The sequence below is a fragment of the Triturus cristatus genome, chromosome 8 (genome assembly GCF_964204655.1).
Source record: "Triturus cristatus chromosome 8, aTriCri1.1, whole genome shotgun sequence".
Taxonomy (NCBI): Eukaryota; Metazoa; Chordata; class Amphibia; order Caudata; family Salamandridae; genus Triturus; species Triturus cristatus.
In genome coordinates, this window is record NC_140591.1 from 1,178,842,249 (window position 1) to 1,178,862,060 (window position 19,812).

Here is a 19,812-nt window from a genome sequence, read left to right on the forward strand (position 1 = left end):
GTTAGCACAACCGCGTTAGATGTTAGGAAGCCATCTTGCCGCTTTTGCACACGACACTGTAGTCACATGTTATTAAATTGAGAAATGCTTACTCGACTTTGCTACACATGAGAACTGTCTGTTGTTCACATCCCAAACAGTGAGTAGCGACCTTGGTCTGTACATAGTGTTAAGAAACAGTCTGGGTCGCTAGACGGTGCATGTTGTTGAGTTTAGGTTGATCGGCCCACTATTTAGCCATAACACGCACGCAGCTGCAAATACCTGAAAGTCGGGTGCTTTTAATATTGCAGCATTAAATGTTTTCATTACATTCGGAAGAAGAGTTTCCCAGGAGCAGAGCCTAGCTGATCCTGTGATGTGATCTCACTGAGCTGATCTTTACGGTATGGGGTTCCCCAGTCAAGCCTAGAGACCTTTTACTAGTCTAATAATAATACTATTAGTTTACTAGGGAAAGAAAGGTGGATGAGATCCGCTGTCATTTTAGTATGATTACTCCTTTCATTTTCTATGGTATTGTAACTATGCTGATGGTTTTGATTTTAATCATTTGTCTGCTTATGTTAGCCAAAGTACTGCATCTTAGGACACGAGGTTTATAAAATAAACTCTTAACTTTACAGTGTCTTCTGTTGTGAACTGATATGAGAATAATTACGAAAAGGTATTTCTGATTCCCACCATTCCTGAGAAATACACTAAGTCGCTTGTTCTGGGTTGTCTATACATTGGGACCGCCGAGCTAAACCTCGGGTAACGAATGGGACACTGATGCTGGTCGGATAAGGGGTTCTGGGTTCTGAGGTGAGTTTTTGGTACACCACAGTTCACTGAGGTCCTGGTTTCCTGCGCATAGTTCTGTGCATAAGCAGAATCCCTGCAACAGGGCAGTGTTGATCTTTAAGATGCCTTCGCTCCCTTTTTCACCCGCCTTTCGTTTGGTGGCTTTAGGTACCTGCTGATTGGGCTTTGAGAGACCTCGTGCTTTCTTTTTTAGGTCTCGCCTGAGCCAGCGCATGCGCTGTCGGAGAGACATTTAGTAACTGTCTTTTAAAAGTGCAACCAAAGGCTTTTCTCGGCCTCCAGCCTGCGGGAACGCCCGCGTGAACGTGCACATGAGCCATCTGGCTTTTGCAATGGCTCATTAAGTCTTACAATGCTTCTCCAAGCCCCCCTCTCTCTCTGCTCTCACTCCCCCTCCCGTGAATCCCCTCCCCTACCCCCTCCCACTCCCTCCTCGTCAGCTTAATTTTTTTTCGAGCGTTTTATTGACAGACTGTGTGTGTTTTTCCCTACTTCAAAGCAAGCACGCGCACGTATACTTTTTGTATTTGCTAATAATTGCGTCCATTTATTTGTAATTCCCGTACGTCAAGGCAAGCGCACACGTATAATTTTCTTGTTAATATCAAGCATTTGCTAATAATTGCGTATGTTGAGCCGACAACAAGGCTCGAACACTGGTCCTCAGCTCCCGAGTCGGCAGCTCTCACCGCTGAACCATAACCACTCCCTCCGAGCAGCATTCATTTTAAATGCTTGTTTGCTTCATTGCAGCTGGTGTTCCCGCAAAATGGCGGCTGCTACCTCCGAGCCTCTTGCAGCGCTCGCTTCACGCAATTCATGCTTGTTTGCATTGGATGCTGACAAAACTTCTGTTCTTGTAACTTGCAGTGAAACGGTGTGTTTTGAATTGCACTTTCACAATCCTGTGCAGCCTAACGTGCAATGTGGGATATGATTCACAGCGCTGTATATACAGCTCAGTGTATTGCACTCTTTATTTTAGATCACTTAATTTCATGTACTTCATTAGTAATTTTAGGTATCTTCCTCCCGCTTCACGTTTGGAGCCCTCCTCTACCCTCCGAAAACAAACTCAGCGTTTCCCACACCCATCCCCTCCCTTTCCGTGTGCTTGGAGTGAGGCAGCAAGAGGCATGGGCACCCGCTCAGCCCAATTCGCTTTCACTACGCTTGGCCGCCTGCTGGGATGAGCTTCTTAGCTCTCTCGTCTGCGGCACCATTACCGATACCCTGCCCTTCCTTACTGTGCTCCAGTAAAATTATTGTGATCTTTATCTTCACCCTTCTGCTCCTCTACTGTACCTAGTGCAGTTCCTCTTACAGTTCCCTGGATGCTCTATTCCGTTTTTGGTTTTGCTTATTTACCGTTAGCGTTTCCTTTTTAGCCCGAGATGAGCTTCTTGCTTGTACTGTAAAAGGCATAATAGCTAAAAATAAGATGTTCCCATTCTGAAATGGCCGCGATGTTTGTTTTAAGGTGATTAAAAATACATCCAACGAACCTACGGTCGCCTAGAGCTAAATAGTAAGTTTGCTTTTCAGAAGGTTGTTTTTTAAGTGAGCTCCTTACTAAAAAAAACACGTTTCCTGATCTACATCAGAGACAGTAAATTGCATAAATATTTGAGAACTGCGCATCGCCTAGTATTACGAATAAAGTATACAAATATGCTCTTTTCAATTGAAAAACAATAATGCGCAAACTATAATTATGAATAATTCGTGTTTAGAAAAGATTTCAGAATGCCTATCAAACAAAATCAAACTTTTGATTACCCCCCCCAATCAATATGAAAGGGTTTATACATTACAACATGGTCCTCATGTTTGATGAGAAAGGCCATAGCTTTGAAGCTGCTGAGCGGCCATTTAGAAATGCGTACTTTGTGATTCAGCGCTAGAGTAAACAATGATTTAAATAATAATACACGTCTTACTATGCTAGCCCACGAACGTATCTTTTTATTTTCATCAGCATTTTCGAACAAAGTTAAGAGAAGTGTGCTGTTCGATAATTTTGCTTTAGATATGTATTTGGAATGTGTTGGGCCTCGTCTTGTCCTACCTCAGTTTCCACTTTTTACCACGTAGTCCATTTTTAATGTCAAATGATTTGTGTCTGGGTAGCATTGCTCGCATTCCTCGCAGCCTTGTCAGGTGACCGAGGGGGAAGAGGAAACAAGCACTGGCATAGCCAATAGGTCTCGCCTTTGGGACCAAGTGTTTAACCATGCAACAGTTGATGTTGTTGAACCAAGGACGTTGTGTTGCATAACTAAATACTTATAAGATCCCAAAAGCGAGACCTATTGGCTATGCCAACGCTAGTTTTTAAAGGCGGTTCCCCCCCCCACGGGCCTGACTAGACTTCTGACTCCTCGTGTGTACCATAGGGGTCTCAGGGGTATAGGCAGTGCTCCCCGTGCTGGAGAATGTGGTAGTGCCAGTGAGGTCTGGCTAGTCCGTGGGATTGCATCATCAGTGACAATGCACTCAGGAAGGGACATCGGTGCTGTACTGCTCAGAGGTAATTGGGGTTCAAGCGATAATCTGCGTTCGGTGAGCTGGATCTCGTGGATCAGAGCTTATTCAGCCCTAGAGAGGAACGCATCTAATGTCCCCACAACACCAGATCCCACCTTACGCCTGTTCCTTTTGGTCGCGGCCTAAAATCGGCAACTACTAGGGCTAACAAATGCAATGCTTACAGATAAAATGTTAGAGGGGTGGCCCAGCCCAGTCTCTGCCAGACTCTGACAGGCTCAGATGGGCCCGCCCTTGGTCCGGGCTTCGTCCGGGCGCCATCCCGCACGCGTCCCGCGTGGAGAGGCAGCGCTTTATGCGCGGTGACCATGCCTCCCCCTCACTCGCGGCAGCTGCAATGTTACTGGTGCACCCTGGGGGTTGTGGTCCTCTCCCAGGGTGATGTGGCAGTTCCCAACCTGGGCGGCAGCACGACAGCGTCCCGCGCAGCCGTCCACAAGCAGGACAACAAGTTCAGCGGAGAAGGGTCTCCCAACGGTAAATACAGCAAGGGCACGGCCAAGAAAAGATCCCTCTGTCATTATTAAAACAAAGTGTATGGTGCTGCTTTAAGGGGTATTATGTCCCTTGGTAGCTGGGTAACTATATATACCTAGTGGGCATATGTTCTGGTCAACATGTTTCGCGCTTTAGTGGTCTCAGGGGGAGATCTAGGGCGCTTTCTCAGGAGCGAGTAAGAAAGTTGTATCTACAGTGGCCCAAAGATTTCGGTGCCCCCGGGTAAACAAAGGGAGTAGAACTTCTGAAACGACAAGAGTCAAGAAACAAAGATACAGTTTGCTATAAGGGTATCTATACCAATGGAAGTTTTGCTCAGGTCTGGGTTCTCCATTGGAGGGCCGGATGCTTGTAGTTTGTAGCGTGATCATTACTGCTAACAGTCACGTTATATATACGTGAGCTAAAGGTGCTGTGGTCATTCTAAAAATTGTTAAAAGGGAAGTTATAGCTAAGTGACAGACAGACAGAAAAACAAGCTCAATGATTAGTGCTGAGTGTATGGTGTCAAGGTTGTTCTCTGTATCAGTATTTTTATTTGTAAACATGCCCTGGTCTTATCAAGTAGACGTTAATCGTATAAATAAAATCTAAATTCAAAAGTGAAAAGGTTCTATTATCCAGTTAGCTCGTGAACCTTTTAAATCTAGGTAATTAATACCGTCGGGCCCCACCATTGATGGCAAACCTTGAGACACTGTGTTTATATGCACAAATACATAGATAATATACCTCGCCCCTTGGTAGGTAGGGTAAGATCCATTGAGATCAGTGAGGGTCACTTGAGAGCAGTAATGAAAAAGAAAACAGAAAACCACACGTGACATTTTGGAGGGCTTCCTAAGGCACTAAGGTATAACCCACAGAATGAAGGGAGGGGATGCAGTCATGTGCAGGATCTGTCCTGGCCAGATCTTACATCGTTAGTTACTCACGGTTCTCTCAGTGCATCTGGGCTGTGTCACCTGTGTGCCTCTTGCTGTCTCCGCCGGTGGAGAAGTGAAAGCCCTGTCTCCTTTTATAGGAGTAGCCTGCTTCCGGGTGGGGCGTTAATTGTTCAATCACTGGATTGTTTGGCAAGTTTTTGTTGTTGCTATGGGTGCCATCTTAGAGTGGTATACTCTATATTAAACTTGTATGAGGAATATTCTCGGGGTGTTGGACAATTGTGTGCTGATTGCTTTTATTGGTCGCTGGCATGGTGATATTTCTCAATGGGAGGAGATGCATGTATTGTGAATAAAGTTATATGTATATTTTATTTTAGTGCGGCGCACATGGAAAATATCTCGGTCGCCATCTTGGTGTTGGCTCTATCGATACATGTTGGTAAGTAAAGTATCCCTGATGGACTAATGAATAACAATAAAAGGTTACCGCATTTATTGGTGTTATTTGCGGCACATCTGTGTCCTCTTTGTCAGTTTTTACAGTTGGTGCATCATTTTGCGGTGGGTGGTGCACCTTGGATATTTTCATAGTGTTTTTAAGAGTCGAGAGGTGTGCTAACATAGTCATCACTATAGTGTTTATGAATGTCGCACTGGTGAGGTTGATGTCATGAGTTTGGTTTCTATAGTACCTCAATCCAAGGTATTTCATTGTTAAGACCCTGGGCGTTCGTTTGGAGGCGATGGACCCATCTTTGCTCTTTTTGGAAAAGGGTCTTTGTTGTCCAAAGGGGATTGGACTCAATGACGGTCCAATTGACTTGGTCTGGTGTATGTCCCTTTTCAATGTAGTGCCTGCTCATTTTGGTGGTGTTCCTACCGCACCAATGTTGCTTCTGTGCTCATTCACCCTTGTTCTTACAGCTCTAAAGGTCATCCCTATGTATAGTAGGTTACAAGGACATTTCACCATGTAGATGGCAATTTTTTGTATTACAATTGGTGTGTCTCTTTTGTGTTCACTCTTGGTTCTACAATTGGAGTGTTTTGGCATGTTCTGTGAGCGGGTAGACATTACAAGTTCCACGTGGATAGTGTCCCTTGACTGTTGGCAGGTCCCATAATGTCCTCTGACTGTCCCCCTGTTTTTTCTGCGGTCTCATGTGGACAACGATATCTTTTATGTTCTGTGTACGTCTGAATGCGAATCTTGGGCGTTGCAGTTGCATTTCACCTGTGTTCAGGATGTTCCAATGTTTTATTGGGCCTTTTTAACCGGATTAGACTGAGGCGAGTAAATTGTAACACATGTAATTGTTTCATCCTTGCGCTTTTCTTGTGTTTCTAAAAGCGCTCCTCGGTGGTTGTTCTGTGCGCGTTTCTTTGCAGACTTTATGATTTGTTGTGGGTAGTTTCTTTTTTCCAGATTTTTGCTAAGTTCTGCGGCCTGTATTTTGTAGTCCTGGGTAGTACTGCAATTTCTTCTCAGCCTGAGAAATTGGCTGATGTGGAGATTTTGTCTCAAGGCTTTGGTGTGATGGCTGTCATAAGGCAGTAAGCTGTTGCGATCTGTAGGCTTCCTGTATGTCGTGGTCGACAGTTTTCCATCTTTGAAGAGAATTAGTAAGTCCAGGAATGGTATCTCTTCACTTGAGGGTGTGAATTTGAGGAAGGGGTCCTGTTGGCTGATCCAGGAGTGGAATTCTTTACATCGATCCTCTGTCCCCATCCACAACATAAGTACATCGTCTATGTACCGTTTCCACTCTTTTATTTCAGATTTGAAGTGGTTAGTTTCAGGTAGAATACGTTGGGCCTCAAAATGGGCCATGTATAGACATGCTAGGCTTGGCACAAATGTACTGTCCATACAAGTTCCATGGATTTGTTGATAGTATTGGTCATGGAACTTGAAGAAGTTGTTCTTCATGGCAAGTTCTGAGCATTCCAGGATGAAGTTAATGGGTGTGGGAGTCCCGGCACACTATGCCCTTTGAGAGGCTACCCCAATAGGTTATGACATAGTTATTACGCATGGCTGTTAATTACCCTCCACTCATTATGAGCCCTCTCCTGCAGCTTGATCGCACAATCAGGGGGAGAGTAAGTAACAGATGTTATTGCTGCCAGGAGGTGGCAATAGCACTTATATACATATAGTTTTGCCATTTAAACTACAAAACAAACCTACATAGATGCATACATAAATAGGGTCCAAGTCACAAACATTTTTGTACACTTAGGTGGAACTTCGACATGTAAAAAAAGTAATCTCTGAACACAAATATCTAGATCCTGTGTCACTGAATTATGCCGAGTGGATATCTGCAACTCTGGTATAGAATACTGTTCACTGTACCAAGTCTATGGGGTGGAGTTTGAAAGAGGACATTACAGAATAGGTGGGTATCCACAACAATCTACAACAATCTTGCATATAAACCTCTGTCAATAGGCATCATAAGTAGGTGTTTTTCCAAGGTGTCAAAGGTATGGAAAGACAGCCATACTCTACGGGTTAGGGAAGAGGTGTTCCTTGTCAGGGAAAACATCTGCCTTGTGAAGAAACAAGGAAAACAAAAATAAAATTGCAAATGCACATTTCTGCCACGCACACTTCTGGGAATCGTCTGCATTAAGGATAATCATACATGAAAACCTATCACTTACTTGGTTTTTCAAGCATACCCTAGGGAATGTTTGTGAATGCCTGAAAACTTGGAAAGCTATGAAAATTGATACTAGACTACATTGAGCAGAGTTCAAACTTCTAAAACATTTTGTCAATTTGGCTCATATATAGTACAGCATAAGGTGCTCCATTAAAAGGCAATCTCCCTAGTTAGGCACTGCATGTGATGGCAAACGGCATCTAAGGGTAACAAAGCTTGCCTACAATCAAATTTACATTGCTGCATAATCGCTAAATTTTAAAATTGCTTTCACAGGAGAACTAGCCTTTGATAAGAATGTGCGGTCCTGAATTACCATGGTAGGGTTGGAAAAGAAACTTGGAAATAACTAGCCAAATTTGGTTTTCCATAATTGTCCTTTGGTTGGTTGTGCTGTCTTTGCGCATAATTGAACTTCACCCAGCAGCATCACCACACCAGCTAACATATATATAATACTGGGACAGACATAGGCAGTGCCCTAGCAAGAAAGTACAGTTTTAAGCATGTTAAGTGGCTCCCTCCTATACACAAAATTATGACTAGTTCCAGTATTGAAATATATTGAGAAAAAAAAATTATACAAAGCAAGAATGTACTAGTCCTTTGTACAAGATATACAGTCATGTGTTCTTCCTCATTTTTGCCAGACAGTATAGACTGCAAGATGCTATAGAATTCATACTATGTCTTCAATTAACCGCCCTCAACTAATGTTCTTCCCTGTCCTAGACTCCATATTTATAAGACTCAATGAGGAAGCTATGCTGACTACCACTGGCTTTGTTGATGAACATACACTGGTTGCACCACATTGTTTAGGACGCTAAGTGCACAAGTAATACTATAATCCACCTTTGATCAAGCTATGGTTTTCTAAAAATATTTTCCTGACCTTCCAGACCCTCACCATGCTTAATGCAGACACCAAGGTGCTCTGCAAGGCGCTGGTGGGCCGCTTGAGGGAGGCGGTGGTCTCCCTAGTATACAAGGATCAAAGTGGCTCCATGCCGGGGCATAGCACGGCTCTCAGCCTGTGCAGATTGTCGCATGTGATACATTCTGTGTAATGTAGTGGGTATGTTTTAGCCCTGGCGTAAGTGGACATCACCAAGGCATTTGATACCCTAGAATGAACGTATTTGATGAAGGTACTCCGGAAGATGGGTTTTAGACTGAACTTCATTAAGTGGGTTAGGCATCTCTACTTGGCCCCCAGAGCTAGGGTGCGGGGTGGGAGGGTGGTGCCTGACGGATGGGAGGTGCCCCCTGTCACCGCTCCTTTTCCCGGCTGGCACCCCTTGCGGCGGTGCTTTGCAGCTAAATGGCGGAGTTCAGTAACAGTGTGAGAGACGTCACGCATCTTTTTTTGCTGAATGGGGATGATGTTTTGTTCAACCTGCGGATGGCTCCGATGGCCAGACTGGAAGATTTTGGTGTGGTGGCGGGCCTGCGTATAAATAGATGTAATTCTCGGATTTTCCCTTTGGCGGTGCTTTGGGGGATCACGGAGGGGGATTTATTCCAGACAGGGCAAACATGGGAGACTAAGGTGTTTGAGCATTATGGTTAGACATACGTTAGATAGTCAACGCGTCCCACAGGTTAGTGTCCTCATAAAATTGGTGCAGTTCTGGAACATGTTACTTCTCTCAATGGTAGGCAGGGCTGTGATCTCAAAAAAGGTGTTCCTACCTTGGTTTTTTACAACATCCAGAACACGCTCTATACTCTGCCCTGTAGTCTTTTTACAGCTCTTACTAGGTTTCTGGTCTTCCTGGTTTGGGCAGGGAAAAGGAGCTGAGTAGCATTGTCCCTGCTCAAACAGGATCTCTTGGTGGGTGGCTTGGGCCTCCCGGATCTGGAACTCTATTATTATGGCTCTAAAATGCAACATGCAGCACACTGGGTGACAGAGGATGACAACTGGGAGAAGTGGCTCCTGAAAGGTACGTGTGGCGCACACTCATTGTTGGCATTACTCATAAGGGGCTCTAGGCAGCCGAGGGATGTCTCCTATCTGGTGGTGACAGGTGGCGGAGGTGTGGGAGCACATGATCACTAGAGTATTTAGGATACCGCCCTTTGATGGGGAGCTCAGCCTGTGGGCACACCTGCCTTTCACTCAAATCAGTGCGGATATGTCTGTAGTGTGGTGGAGGGAAGGGGGTTGAGAAACACTGCTTGACCTTTTCCAGGGGGATAGATTTCTCACCTTGACGGACGCTCGGGAGACGGGCAATTCCTGCAATATTCTAAGGTAGCGAGTATGGCAAGGAAAATCTGGGTGGACTTCCCCGCAACCCCCAGACAGACAGAAACGCTGCACTTGTCACTCACAGCTGGGGCGAAATGGCATATGGTGACATTACTGTACACAGCGCTTAAGGCGGACAGAGTTACGACTGATCTCGCAGCACGTAGGGACATGGGGAGGTGACACTCCTGCTGACCAACAGGGAGTGTAGTGTGACTTGCGAGCTGGTCAAGTGAGTCTCCTGCAATGCTAGGTTCAAGCTGACACATTTTAACTATGTACACCCTACGTACCTGACCCTGGTCAAGCTTAGTCGGCTGCACAGGGATAAGGGATGGCACTGCCCTAGATGTGAAGGTGAAAATGCTTCCTTTTTGCACATGGGGCGGGAGTGTCCAAGGGTGAATGCGTACTTGGCGGATGTGGTATCATGGTTGCATGTGGCTACAGCATTGCCTGTTGCGATGTCACCCCGGGTGTGTATACTGGATATTGACAAGCAACCCAAGAGGGGTAAGATGCAATAGTGGTTCCTGCAGCTAGCCCTGGTGCTGGCCAAACAATGGGTGACTATGGGTTGGTTGGGTGAGAGGGCCCCCTTTCTGGTGCTATGGGCGAAAGACTTTACTGAGTGGGACCAAGCTGAGGACGCACACATGCAGCTTACACGCCTTGATGAAAAACTGCAGGACGATCTAGAGGCCTGGGCCACGATGTTGAAAGCCTTACAAACGGAGATGGATGAGGGTAGTGCTCAGGGGCCACAGTCACAGGGGTCGGCGCACACTGCTTCACAGGGGCAGCCATCAGTGGGGGAGGGAGGGGCTGAGGATCCACCTTGAAGCCTCTCGGATCAAGCCGGAGAGTGGTCACCCGGGAGGGGAGACTTTTTCCTTTATCCGATTAATGGCCTAGATGATTCCATGATTGCTGACTAATAGTGTCATTTCTCCTTTACCCATTGAGATACATGCCTTGAGACTGGTAGGGTTGAGTCTGGAGAGATGGGTTGGAGGGTAATCCTTTTGGAAAATACGAATGGGATTGTCATGCACAGTGAGTACATGTACTGTTTGCCTTTTTCTTATGTATTTTCTTTTTTGATGTTGATTGTATTGCCATACGCTACAACACCAAAACCAAAAAAAGACAAATGTCATGTAATTTTGTTATCCTGTATTCCCAGAACGGTGGGGTTGCTTTACACATATGGCCAATGAAAAAAATGTTTTTTATTAAATCTTTTTTTTGAACATCAACAATTAAAAGCAAAGGGTCAGGTCATACAAATCATTAGATTCACATCACAAGGTACCGTGTCGAACCAGTCGTGGTATTACGTATCATGTTGCTAAATTTACATCAGTGTCACTTATATTTGGTTTCAGATCATCAATTGTTCGTCAAGGGAAGGAATTTTAGGGGGTTCACACACTCCTCCCCGATACACATTCCACCTAGTCCAGATTGCTATCCATTTCCGGGGGCATCCACGGGCCACGTACACTGTTTTCTCCCTTGCCATGCACCAATCCATATCCTCTTTCCATCCATTTACAGTCGGTGGCGCCGCAGCCCCCAGAGTCGGGCCATATTCCGCTTGGCGATCATCTGCCCAAGTGTCACCCAGAGCCTCCCTTTTACATTCAAGTCTGTGGGTTCCCAGATATTCAAAAGGCATCTTTTAACATCCGGTCGGAGGGCCACCCCCCAGATCATACTCATGCACTCAAGTATTTTCCTCCAGTAATTCTGTATTATCGGACACTCCCAGAGTACATGCAGGAAGGTACCCTCCAGTCCACACCTTCTCCTACACATCCCATCTTCTCTTCTTCCCATGAGCGTTAGCTGTCGCCCCGAGAGGTAGACTCTGTGTACAATTTTTAGCTGTATCAACCTCAATTTCGCTGATATGGCGAGTTCTCTGGGGGAGGAGAGTGCTTCTTGCCACTCCTCGTCGTCAATTTCCAGACCGTCCTTCCCCCATTTCTCCCTGAGTGCCTGCAATGGGTCTGGAGTATGGTGGACGAGTTTCTTATATGTGAGGGATATGCTTCTGCATGGCAAATGTCCGTCAAGCAATCTATCCTCGAGGGGAGAGGATTCTGGTAGTGCTGTTCCAGCTGGGATGTTAGTCTGGAGGGAGTGTCTGACCTGTGCGTACCTAAAATATTCCGAATCAGCCATCTCATGTGTTTGTTGTAGCGAGGTGAAGGACACCACCCCCTTGCGGCCCCAGAGGTCCCTGATATGGGAAATACCAATGAGGTCCCACTTGTCGAACCCCTTAGTATGCCCTAGTGTTCCTAGTTGTTCAGAGTCCCAGAGGGGAGTTGCGAGCGTAAGTTTGTTGGCCCATCCCAGATTACGGTTAACCAAGTGCCACAACTGCACCGTGTGTCTGGTGGGCCCAGTAAGTGGAAATTTAGCCGGCCTGGAGTAAATCGCTCTTGTAAAGTCCCCTCCCGGTAGCAGCCATCTGTCCCTACAGTAGGCTGATGCGTCCCCACTTCTGTACATACATTGGTTTATGGCGGACAGCTGCGCTGCCCAGTAGTATTTTTTGATGTCCGAGAGGGCGATACCCCCGTCGTACCACCAAAGGGTCAACTTCCGGAGTGCTATACGCGGTTTCCCAGCCCATAATAGTTCCCTCTGAAGGGCTTCGACCTCTTTAAAGAAGACATGTGGGACTGGTTCAGGGTAGTTCTGAAGGGCATACAGAAAGCGGGGCAATGCCATCATTTTGAAGAACGCTGCTCTCCCAAGGAGAGACAGGGGCAGAGCCCTCCATGTGCTTGTGTCACGTTTGAGCCGCTGCAAAGGCGGAAGCAGGTTCCGCTCATATCGCAGCTTGACGTCTGTGGTGACGAAGATGTCGAGGTATTTGAAACCCTCGGCCACTATCTGAATTGGGCAATTCCTGGGCATGGGTGGGGCCCTCCCATGGAGAACATATGGTAACGACTTACTCCAGTTAATTTGAAAGCCTGAGTTTCTTCCAAAACTGGCGAAGATGTCGAACACCACCCTCAGTGATCGCGGGGGGGAGGCAAGATAGAGACTCGGTCCATCGAAGTCCCCGGATTGAAGCATCCCTTCGTATCCAGGCTGCGAGTGGTTCAAGGGAGAGTGCGAATAAGAGTGGCGAAAGTGGACATCCCTGTCTGGTTCCCCTTCAAAAGATTTTTTTAAAATAATAATATTTTCTTGCATCGGATGACCCGCTTGTCAAACCACTACAATAGGTTGTTACATTTGATGGACTTAATGTGAGTGCTTAGAACTGATAAGCACACACAAATCAGAGCAATTAAACACAAAAATACCTTGAATCGACTGGTGAAAAGGTCCATTGTTGACACCAGGTCCTTTTTGTCATAAAGACGCTGTAGTCCAAGAAGGCTTTTTAACCTCACTTCAGGATGCTGCAATATTAAACAGAAATACATAAAAATGAATTGACACATATGTTGATCAAATCTATGCTTATGGTGTAGCTTACCATAGCAGAAACCATTGATTGGGCAGAGTACCAAACAATTCCAGCAAAGGGCTGTGGAATGCATGCACCTAATTCAACATACCACTAATAGACTCTTTACAGACTAATTCAAAGAAGTTGATTCAAGGTGCTGTGATGGTGCACAAGGCAGTCTATGGATAATCAGTGACATTCCTAATCAGGGCCAGACAGGCCATTTAATCGACAGGGCATTTCACCGGTGGTCTGGAGCCTTTGAAGGCTGGATCTGAAAGCCCAGGGCCATTTCTGGTGCTTCTGTCAATCTCTCCAGCATTTAGAGAGAGAGAAAAGTGAGAGAAGAGAAGGAGAGAAACAGAATGGACGGAAGGAGAGAGAGTAGGAGACGAAGACAGCAGAGCTCGTTTGAACATTTTTGCCAGGGCTTCTTTTGGTTCCCCAGTTCGACTCTGTTCCTTGCTGCCTAATTCAGTTGACACAAGCTACTCATACCCTTAGGTCGGCTAATCTTCTCTCCTGATTACTACTAAAACGAGAAGTACCCGAGTTGGTGGCAGGGTTTTGCCGCAGGCAGCAAATTCGTTTTGAACACCCATCCCAGCACTCCAAACCTATACTGTTAAAATATAGGAAACATTTGAAAACCTGGCTTGTCTTTTCACTGTTCATTCTATAGCTCAGGTGTCCTGCGCATCTTGCGCAGCATGAGTTTTCTAGAGCACCAAAACACTTTGGTGAACCTTGCGTTTAATAGACATAAGATATCATAACAAAACATAACAACAACCCATAATGTTGCATCATAACAGCTAGCAACATCCAGGAAAAGAAAGCATAAAATCACACCTTGTCATGTAACATCCATCCTATGTATTTCAGGTAACTATCGTTTAAGAAGGTGTGGGGATGCATTTTCATCCAAATGCTGATTTCTTCAATGCACAGAGCCCTTATCTCGGGGACAACATCACTAGAAAAACAAAATTGGAAAAGGCCATCAAACAGAGGCAATCAAACAGCAGGTATGAATCATAAATGAAAAAATTCTCCCAGACTCCCCCAGGGTGGCACACTAAAAAAAAAAGACTTGTTTGAATGTGCCCTTGCAGATGAACCTATGAAGAAGTCGTGAAGGGATGAGAAATTAATGGAGGACTTGGATGAGTGGGGAGAAATGCTGACTAAACTAACAGATCCACCCAATAACAGGCGCCCTGAAGAGATGGAATCGTATACTCAGGAGTAGCCCAGATTGAAACACTGCACACTTGGGCACGACTAAATTTAATGCACTGTATATGTAACCATGTGATTGACTGATCTGGATTACGTTTGTGCAGGATCGTTGTTTTAGTTCCTCAATTTTTTTTGCAATGTACATTATAAAATAAACCCCAAAAATATGTTTTAATAAATAATTTAAAAAATATTGAGTTAAGTAAAAGCACATTGCCACGGTCGCTACGTCTGTGTCTAAAGTGTCAACAGTATTGCAAGTGAATCAGCTGCATAGTTGTAAAGTTGTAGATATAGAGCTGTTGAGAATGTACAGTTGCACTGTTTTAGAGCTGTACAACTGTAGTGATGTTGCAGATGTGCAACTGTAGCCTTGTGCAGCTGTGGAGCTACAGAAACGTTACTATACAATGCTGTAAATGCACACTTGCATGTTGAAGTGGCGTTCTAGCTGTGCAGTTGTAGTCTTGTGGTGGTGACTGTGACAGTGATGCTCCTGCAGAGAGAGGAGACAGGAGACACGGTAGGGCCTGAATAAAGGGTCTCCAACAGATGCATGAGTTACCTGCATTCTTTAGAGTTCCAGTAGAGGCGCGTACAGCAAGCACACAGCATTGGGCGCCTTTGTTTGAACAGCTGACAGTTTACACTGGCTCCATTTATAAACCATTACAATAGTTCTGAGCTTAATGCGAGAAAATGGCAGTAAAACAAAAACTTTAAAACAATTGTCTCCTCCTTCAGCTTATCCACTGCATTTGTTATCCTTCGCAACCCAGAAAAAGATCTAGATTTAAAAAAAGTTTAGTGCCTTCAGGTTATTCTTAATATCTGGGACCCCCGCGCCCCCAAGAAGGTCTGGATAGCTTACACGGTTCAGTTCACACAACTGCCCGTAACATCATATGTAACGCGGGAGTTGATTTACGTTAAGGATTGTGAGAAGGGCAACACCATAACAGTGAATCCTTCAACAAAGGCTTCTCCAACAAGGAGTTAGTGAGCTACTGGCCGCTCTCCAGCTACCTGTAAGTAGCACTGCTCTGTGCAGCCCAGCCTACTAAACTGGAAGCTTTGATTGGTTTAATGAATATATGTATACCAAACTTGAAAAGTATGTATCTAAGAACCAAATGTGTGCATTTTCAGAACTCATAAGCTGGTATTTGCAAAAAACAATTGAATTTCAAAACTGTATTTAAAGCTGATATTTGAGCGATAAATCATAATGTGTTATTACCTTGTTGCCGGAAGAATTGCAGCTATGGTTGTTATTTATTACATATACAGGGGCATTCTACACACTGATAAACCATTTTTTACATTACTACTGGCAAACAAGCATGATGCACTGCTGGTAGTCTTGCTTATGGTGGCACTAATGTAACATGTTCTAATGAAGTCAGTATTACAATACTAATATTAATAGTAGCTTGGGATGATTTTCATCAAACATGAGAAGCTCTTATTACGGAAAAGGTTGGAGCCCCTGCCGTAACATAAATGCCTTGATTACAGGTGACCCAGTGGGCGGTGTGCTAATTATCGCACCCAATGTTTTCCAATTCAATGGCAAAAAGAATTTAGTGGGTGCGATACAAAGCACCCATTACAAGTTTTCTCGTCTATTATGGTGCTTTCCGCACCAAAATCTGCATTCTCAGGATTTACCTAGCTTTTTTCACCTGTTAAAATTAAGCAGGTTTGACCTGCCAAATTTGCCACTTAGCATATTTTAGAGCACCCTAGTAATTACCCTAATGTAACTGTGATCACTGCATAAATAGCAGCTTGTTCATGGATCTCAAAATAACAAGGAACTAATAACGGAGGCCTATTAGTGCAATGGGATGATCTTAAGGATTACTATTGCAACAACACATCATCAGCAGGGTAAAACTAACCTGTCTCCCAAAGGCCTAATCCAAGGTGATATTTCGTTTTTAAATATAAAGGACTTGAAACTGCTACAAAGTGGCAACAAATTGTCATAAATTCCTCCTTGATTTGAATCCTACACTCCGTTACAATATAATTTAATAGATATGTCAAAGTCATTCCACTGTAATTTCATAGCCTGGGCAATCTGCAATTTCATATAAACAGCTCAACCGTATCATTGTACGAGATGTCAAAGAAAAACTGTTTCATGGAATACCATTAATGAGAAACCATTTCACTTACCCATTTATCTACCTGTAACCGCAAAAGCGTATATATATATATATATATTCACTGAAAAAACCAAAGGTTTCAGGGGCGTTATAGTTAGGAATTGGCATTTAAAAAACCTTAGAAATTCACTGAAAAAACCATAGGTTTCAGGGATGTTATAGTTAGCTGGACATTTCTCTTGTACAAAACCCTAGAAATTCCCCTGTTATAGTTAGTTCAGCTAACTATAACTCGCGCCCCCGCAATGCACTGCTGATGACGTCACATATTACATCACTCATGACATGGTCAGTGACATCACTGATGACATCTCAAATGACATCACTGATGACATCACTGATGATAAATTACTGCATCTTCTCACACCCTAATTTAACCATTGATACACCAACTCAAAATTTCAGACGTCCATTCTCAAAACCATAGATACTCCAATACCAATAACTACATACCCACTCATTAACTCTTAGGTCTACATACACCTCCACTCACTCACCTGTACAGTCAATCATACTTACAGTCACTCTGTACAAGACTATCATATGCATTTATACACCTACATAGACACTCACACACCACCAATCATCCATAGAGGTACTCTCACACCTAGTCAGTCATGCAAATAATTAATCACACTCCCATTTACTCACCTATGCAGTTATACATACTCAAGTTCACTTACTCATAAAAATAGTACCACATTCTTACGCTCTTATACAATCATTGATACAAGCACACACTCATCCATACAGCCAATTTCACAATCACACACTCTCACATATACCCACTTATATACTCTTACACGCATATATACTGCCTTTCACATATGTAGTTAGTCACACATGTACCACTGAGATATACATTCAATCCCTAACACACCCATACATACACTCACTCAACCATACAGTTCATCACAGATGCACTCTTAAAGAATCACCCACTCACACATTTTTGCATAGAGTCACACACACCCTACCCACACAAACACTCAAGCACCCATACAGATACTCAGACAACCAATCAATAACCCATATAGACACTCATATAGCTATTCACAAAACCATGCAACCACTTATACACCTACACACAGACACATACAGACATTCACACAGTTTAGTCACTAGTCTGCAGTAAGATACATTTAATGACTCACTTATAGAGTCAGTTACGCACCTAGAAAATCATCCATTCACACACTTGTACACCCACTCATTCTTCCACAGGCCTTTCACTATAAATATATAAAACATATTTAAAGTTTACAGAAACACACAGTCACTGGATGACGTCATCAGTGATGTCATCAGGGATGTCATTTGAGATGTCATCAGTGATGTCACTGACCATGTCATGAGTGATGTAATATGTGACGTCATCAGCAGTGCATTGCGGGGGCGCGAGTTATAGTTAGCTGAACTAACTATAACAGGGGAATTTCTAGGGTTTTGTACGAGAGAAATGTCCAGCTAACTATAACACCCCTGAAACCTATGGTTTTTTCAGTGAATTTCTAAGGTTTTTTAAATGCCAATTCCTAACTATAACGCCCCTGAAACCTTTGGTTTTGCAGTGAATTTCAAAGGTTTTTTAAATGCTAATTTCTAACTATAACGTCTCTGAAACCTATGGTTTTTTTCAGTGAATTTCAAAGGTTTTTTAAATGCCAATTCCTAACTATAACGTGCATGAAACCTATGGTTTTTTCAGTGAATTTCAAAGGTTTTTTAAATGCTAATTCCTATCTATAACTTATCTCTAAAGATATCATGTTAAATGATTTTCATTGGATTCCTATATTTTTCAATTTCAGTGTGTCAATTTCATTAATTATGTTTTTTGGAAATTATTTTTTATCACCATTTTTAGAATGCATTTATTTAATTAATTCTTTTAAAAAAATAAAAAATATTATTTGTTTTTATGGGGTTTTTCAAACATTTTTTTTATATTTTTAAAAATATTTCTTTAACTATATGTTCAAAACTTTATTTTACATATTTTTTTTCAATGTTATTGGATCCGCGCACCCTATGCGCACCGTTCTCGATCCCTACGCGGAAGCATCCGCGCATGGTATGCGTTGGGTACGTGTTTAGTGCGCGATCGCAATGCGCGAGTTCTCACGCGACTCCCAGCCTATACGTGACACGTTCGATGTACGTAACGCGACATTTACGCGCTTTCGCGATGCATCATCTGCGTCTATGACGCGGTAGGTGCGCGGATCCCGCGAAGTATTTAACATTTAAAGAAACCTATATATGTATTTCATGTGAATATTAATTGAAAACAAACTCTAAACTAGTCTTAAAAGTCAGTGTAGAAAGTAGTCATACAACCAATGATTTCTTGTCTTTTTAAAAAAAAAGAATTCCGTGGATCCGCGCACCCAACGCAAGAGAATCCGTGCACCCAACGCGATAGGATGCGCGCACCGTGCGCGCATTTCACCTTTTTTTTTTTAAAAAGGGGGCCCCATGGGGGACCCCCTAAGCACCTCTAGAGGGTCAGAGTATTTCCACTCTGCCCCCTTTATATGTTTTACACACTTATTCCCCTTGCTTCTTCAGCCTCACTTCTACCGAGGCAGAAAATGGCCGCCAACAGTTCCTGGTTTCGAATGTAGACAGACACTCGACAGCCAATTAGCATTCAGCGCGCAATTGGGAGGGTGCGCGCTTGGTTCGTGGAGGGTGCGCTCACGGTGCGGGTAGGGTCCGCGGATCCTCCCCGGCCATTGATATTTATGTACTTTTAACTCTAATTTTCTCAGGAACTACTGAACGGATTCACACCATTTATGCAAAAGGCACGAGTCTGAACTGAGGACTACCGCTTTGCCAAATTTGGTGTCATTCTGTTCAGCGGTTCGGACTGTAGCTGCGACAACAGATCCTATGGGAAATTGCATGGGAAAACGCGTTTTGGGACCCCCCTTTTTTCTCGGCCCTGGCTTGACGAATCACCACAAAACTTTCAGGGTAGGAGCGGAGCGGAGCTGTCCAGAAGTTTGGAAAATTTTGCGAGGATTCGTCAACCGGCGCCAGACTTATTGGGAATAGAATGTTACGGATTTCCTATGGAAAATAGGTCCTAACTATAACTATCTACTGGCGACAGTTTATATATTTCAAGAAAGAAAAGTGAAGGCGAGGTGCTGTGGATATATATATATATATATATATATATATATATATATATATATATATATATATATATATATATATATATATATATATATAT

General features: G+C 43.7%; 1 protein-coding gene across 1 annotated transcript in view; it reads right to left on the bottom strand.

The window, feature by feature from the left end:
* The window catches only part of LOC146805567 (cohesin subunit SA-2-like), a 627,511-nt gene that overhangs the window by 401,013 nt on the left and 206,686 nt on the right, over positions 1–19,812 (bottom strand). Inside the window, exons 10-11 of the mRNA XM_085622843.1 lie at positions 14,005–14,128; positions 13,004–13,102 (exon numbers count right to left, since the gene is read on the bottom strand). Of these exons, the coding sequence (XP_085478969.1) occupies positions 13,004–13,102; positions 14,005–14,128 (223 nt within the window). The remainder of the gene's footprint in view (positions 1–13,003; positions 13,103–14,004; positions 14,129–19,812) is intronic.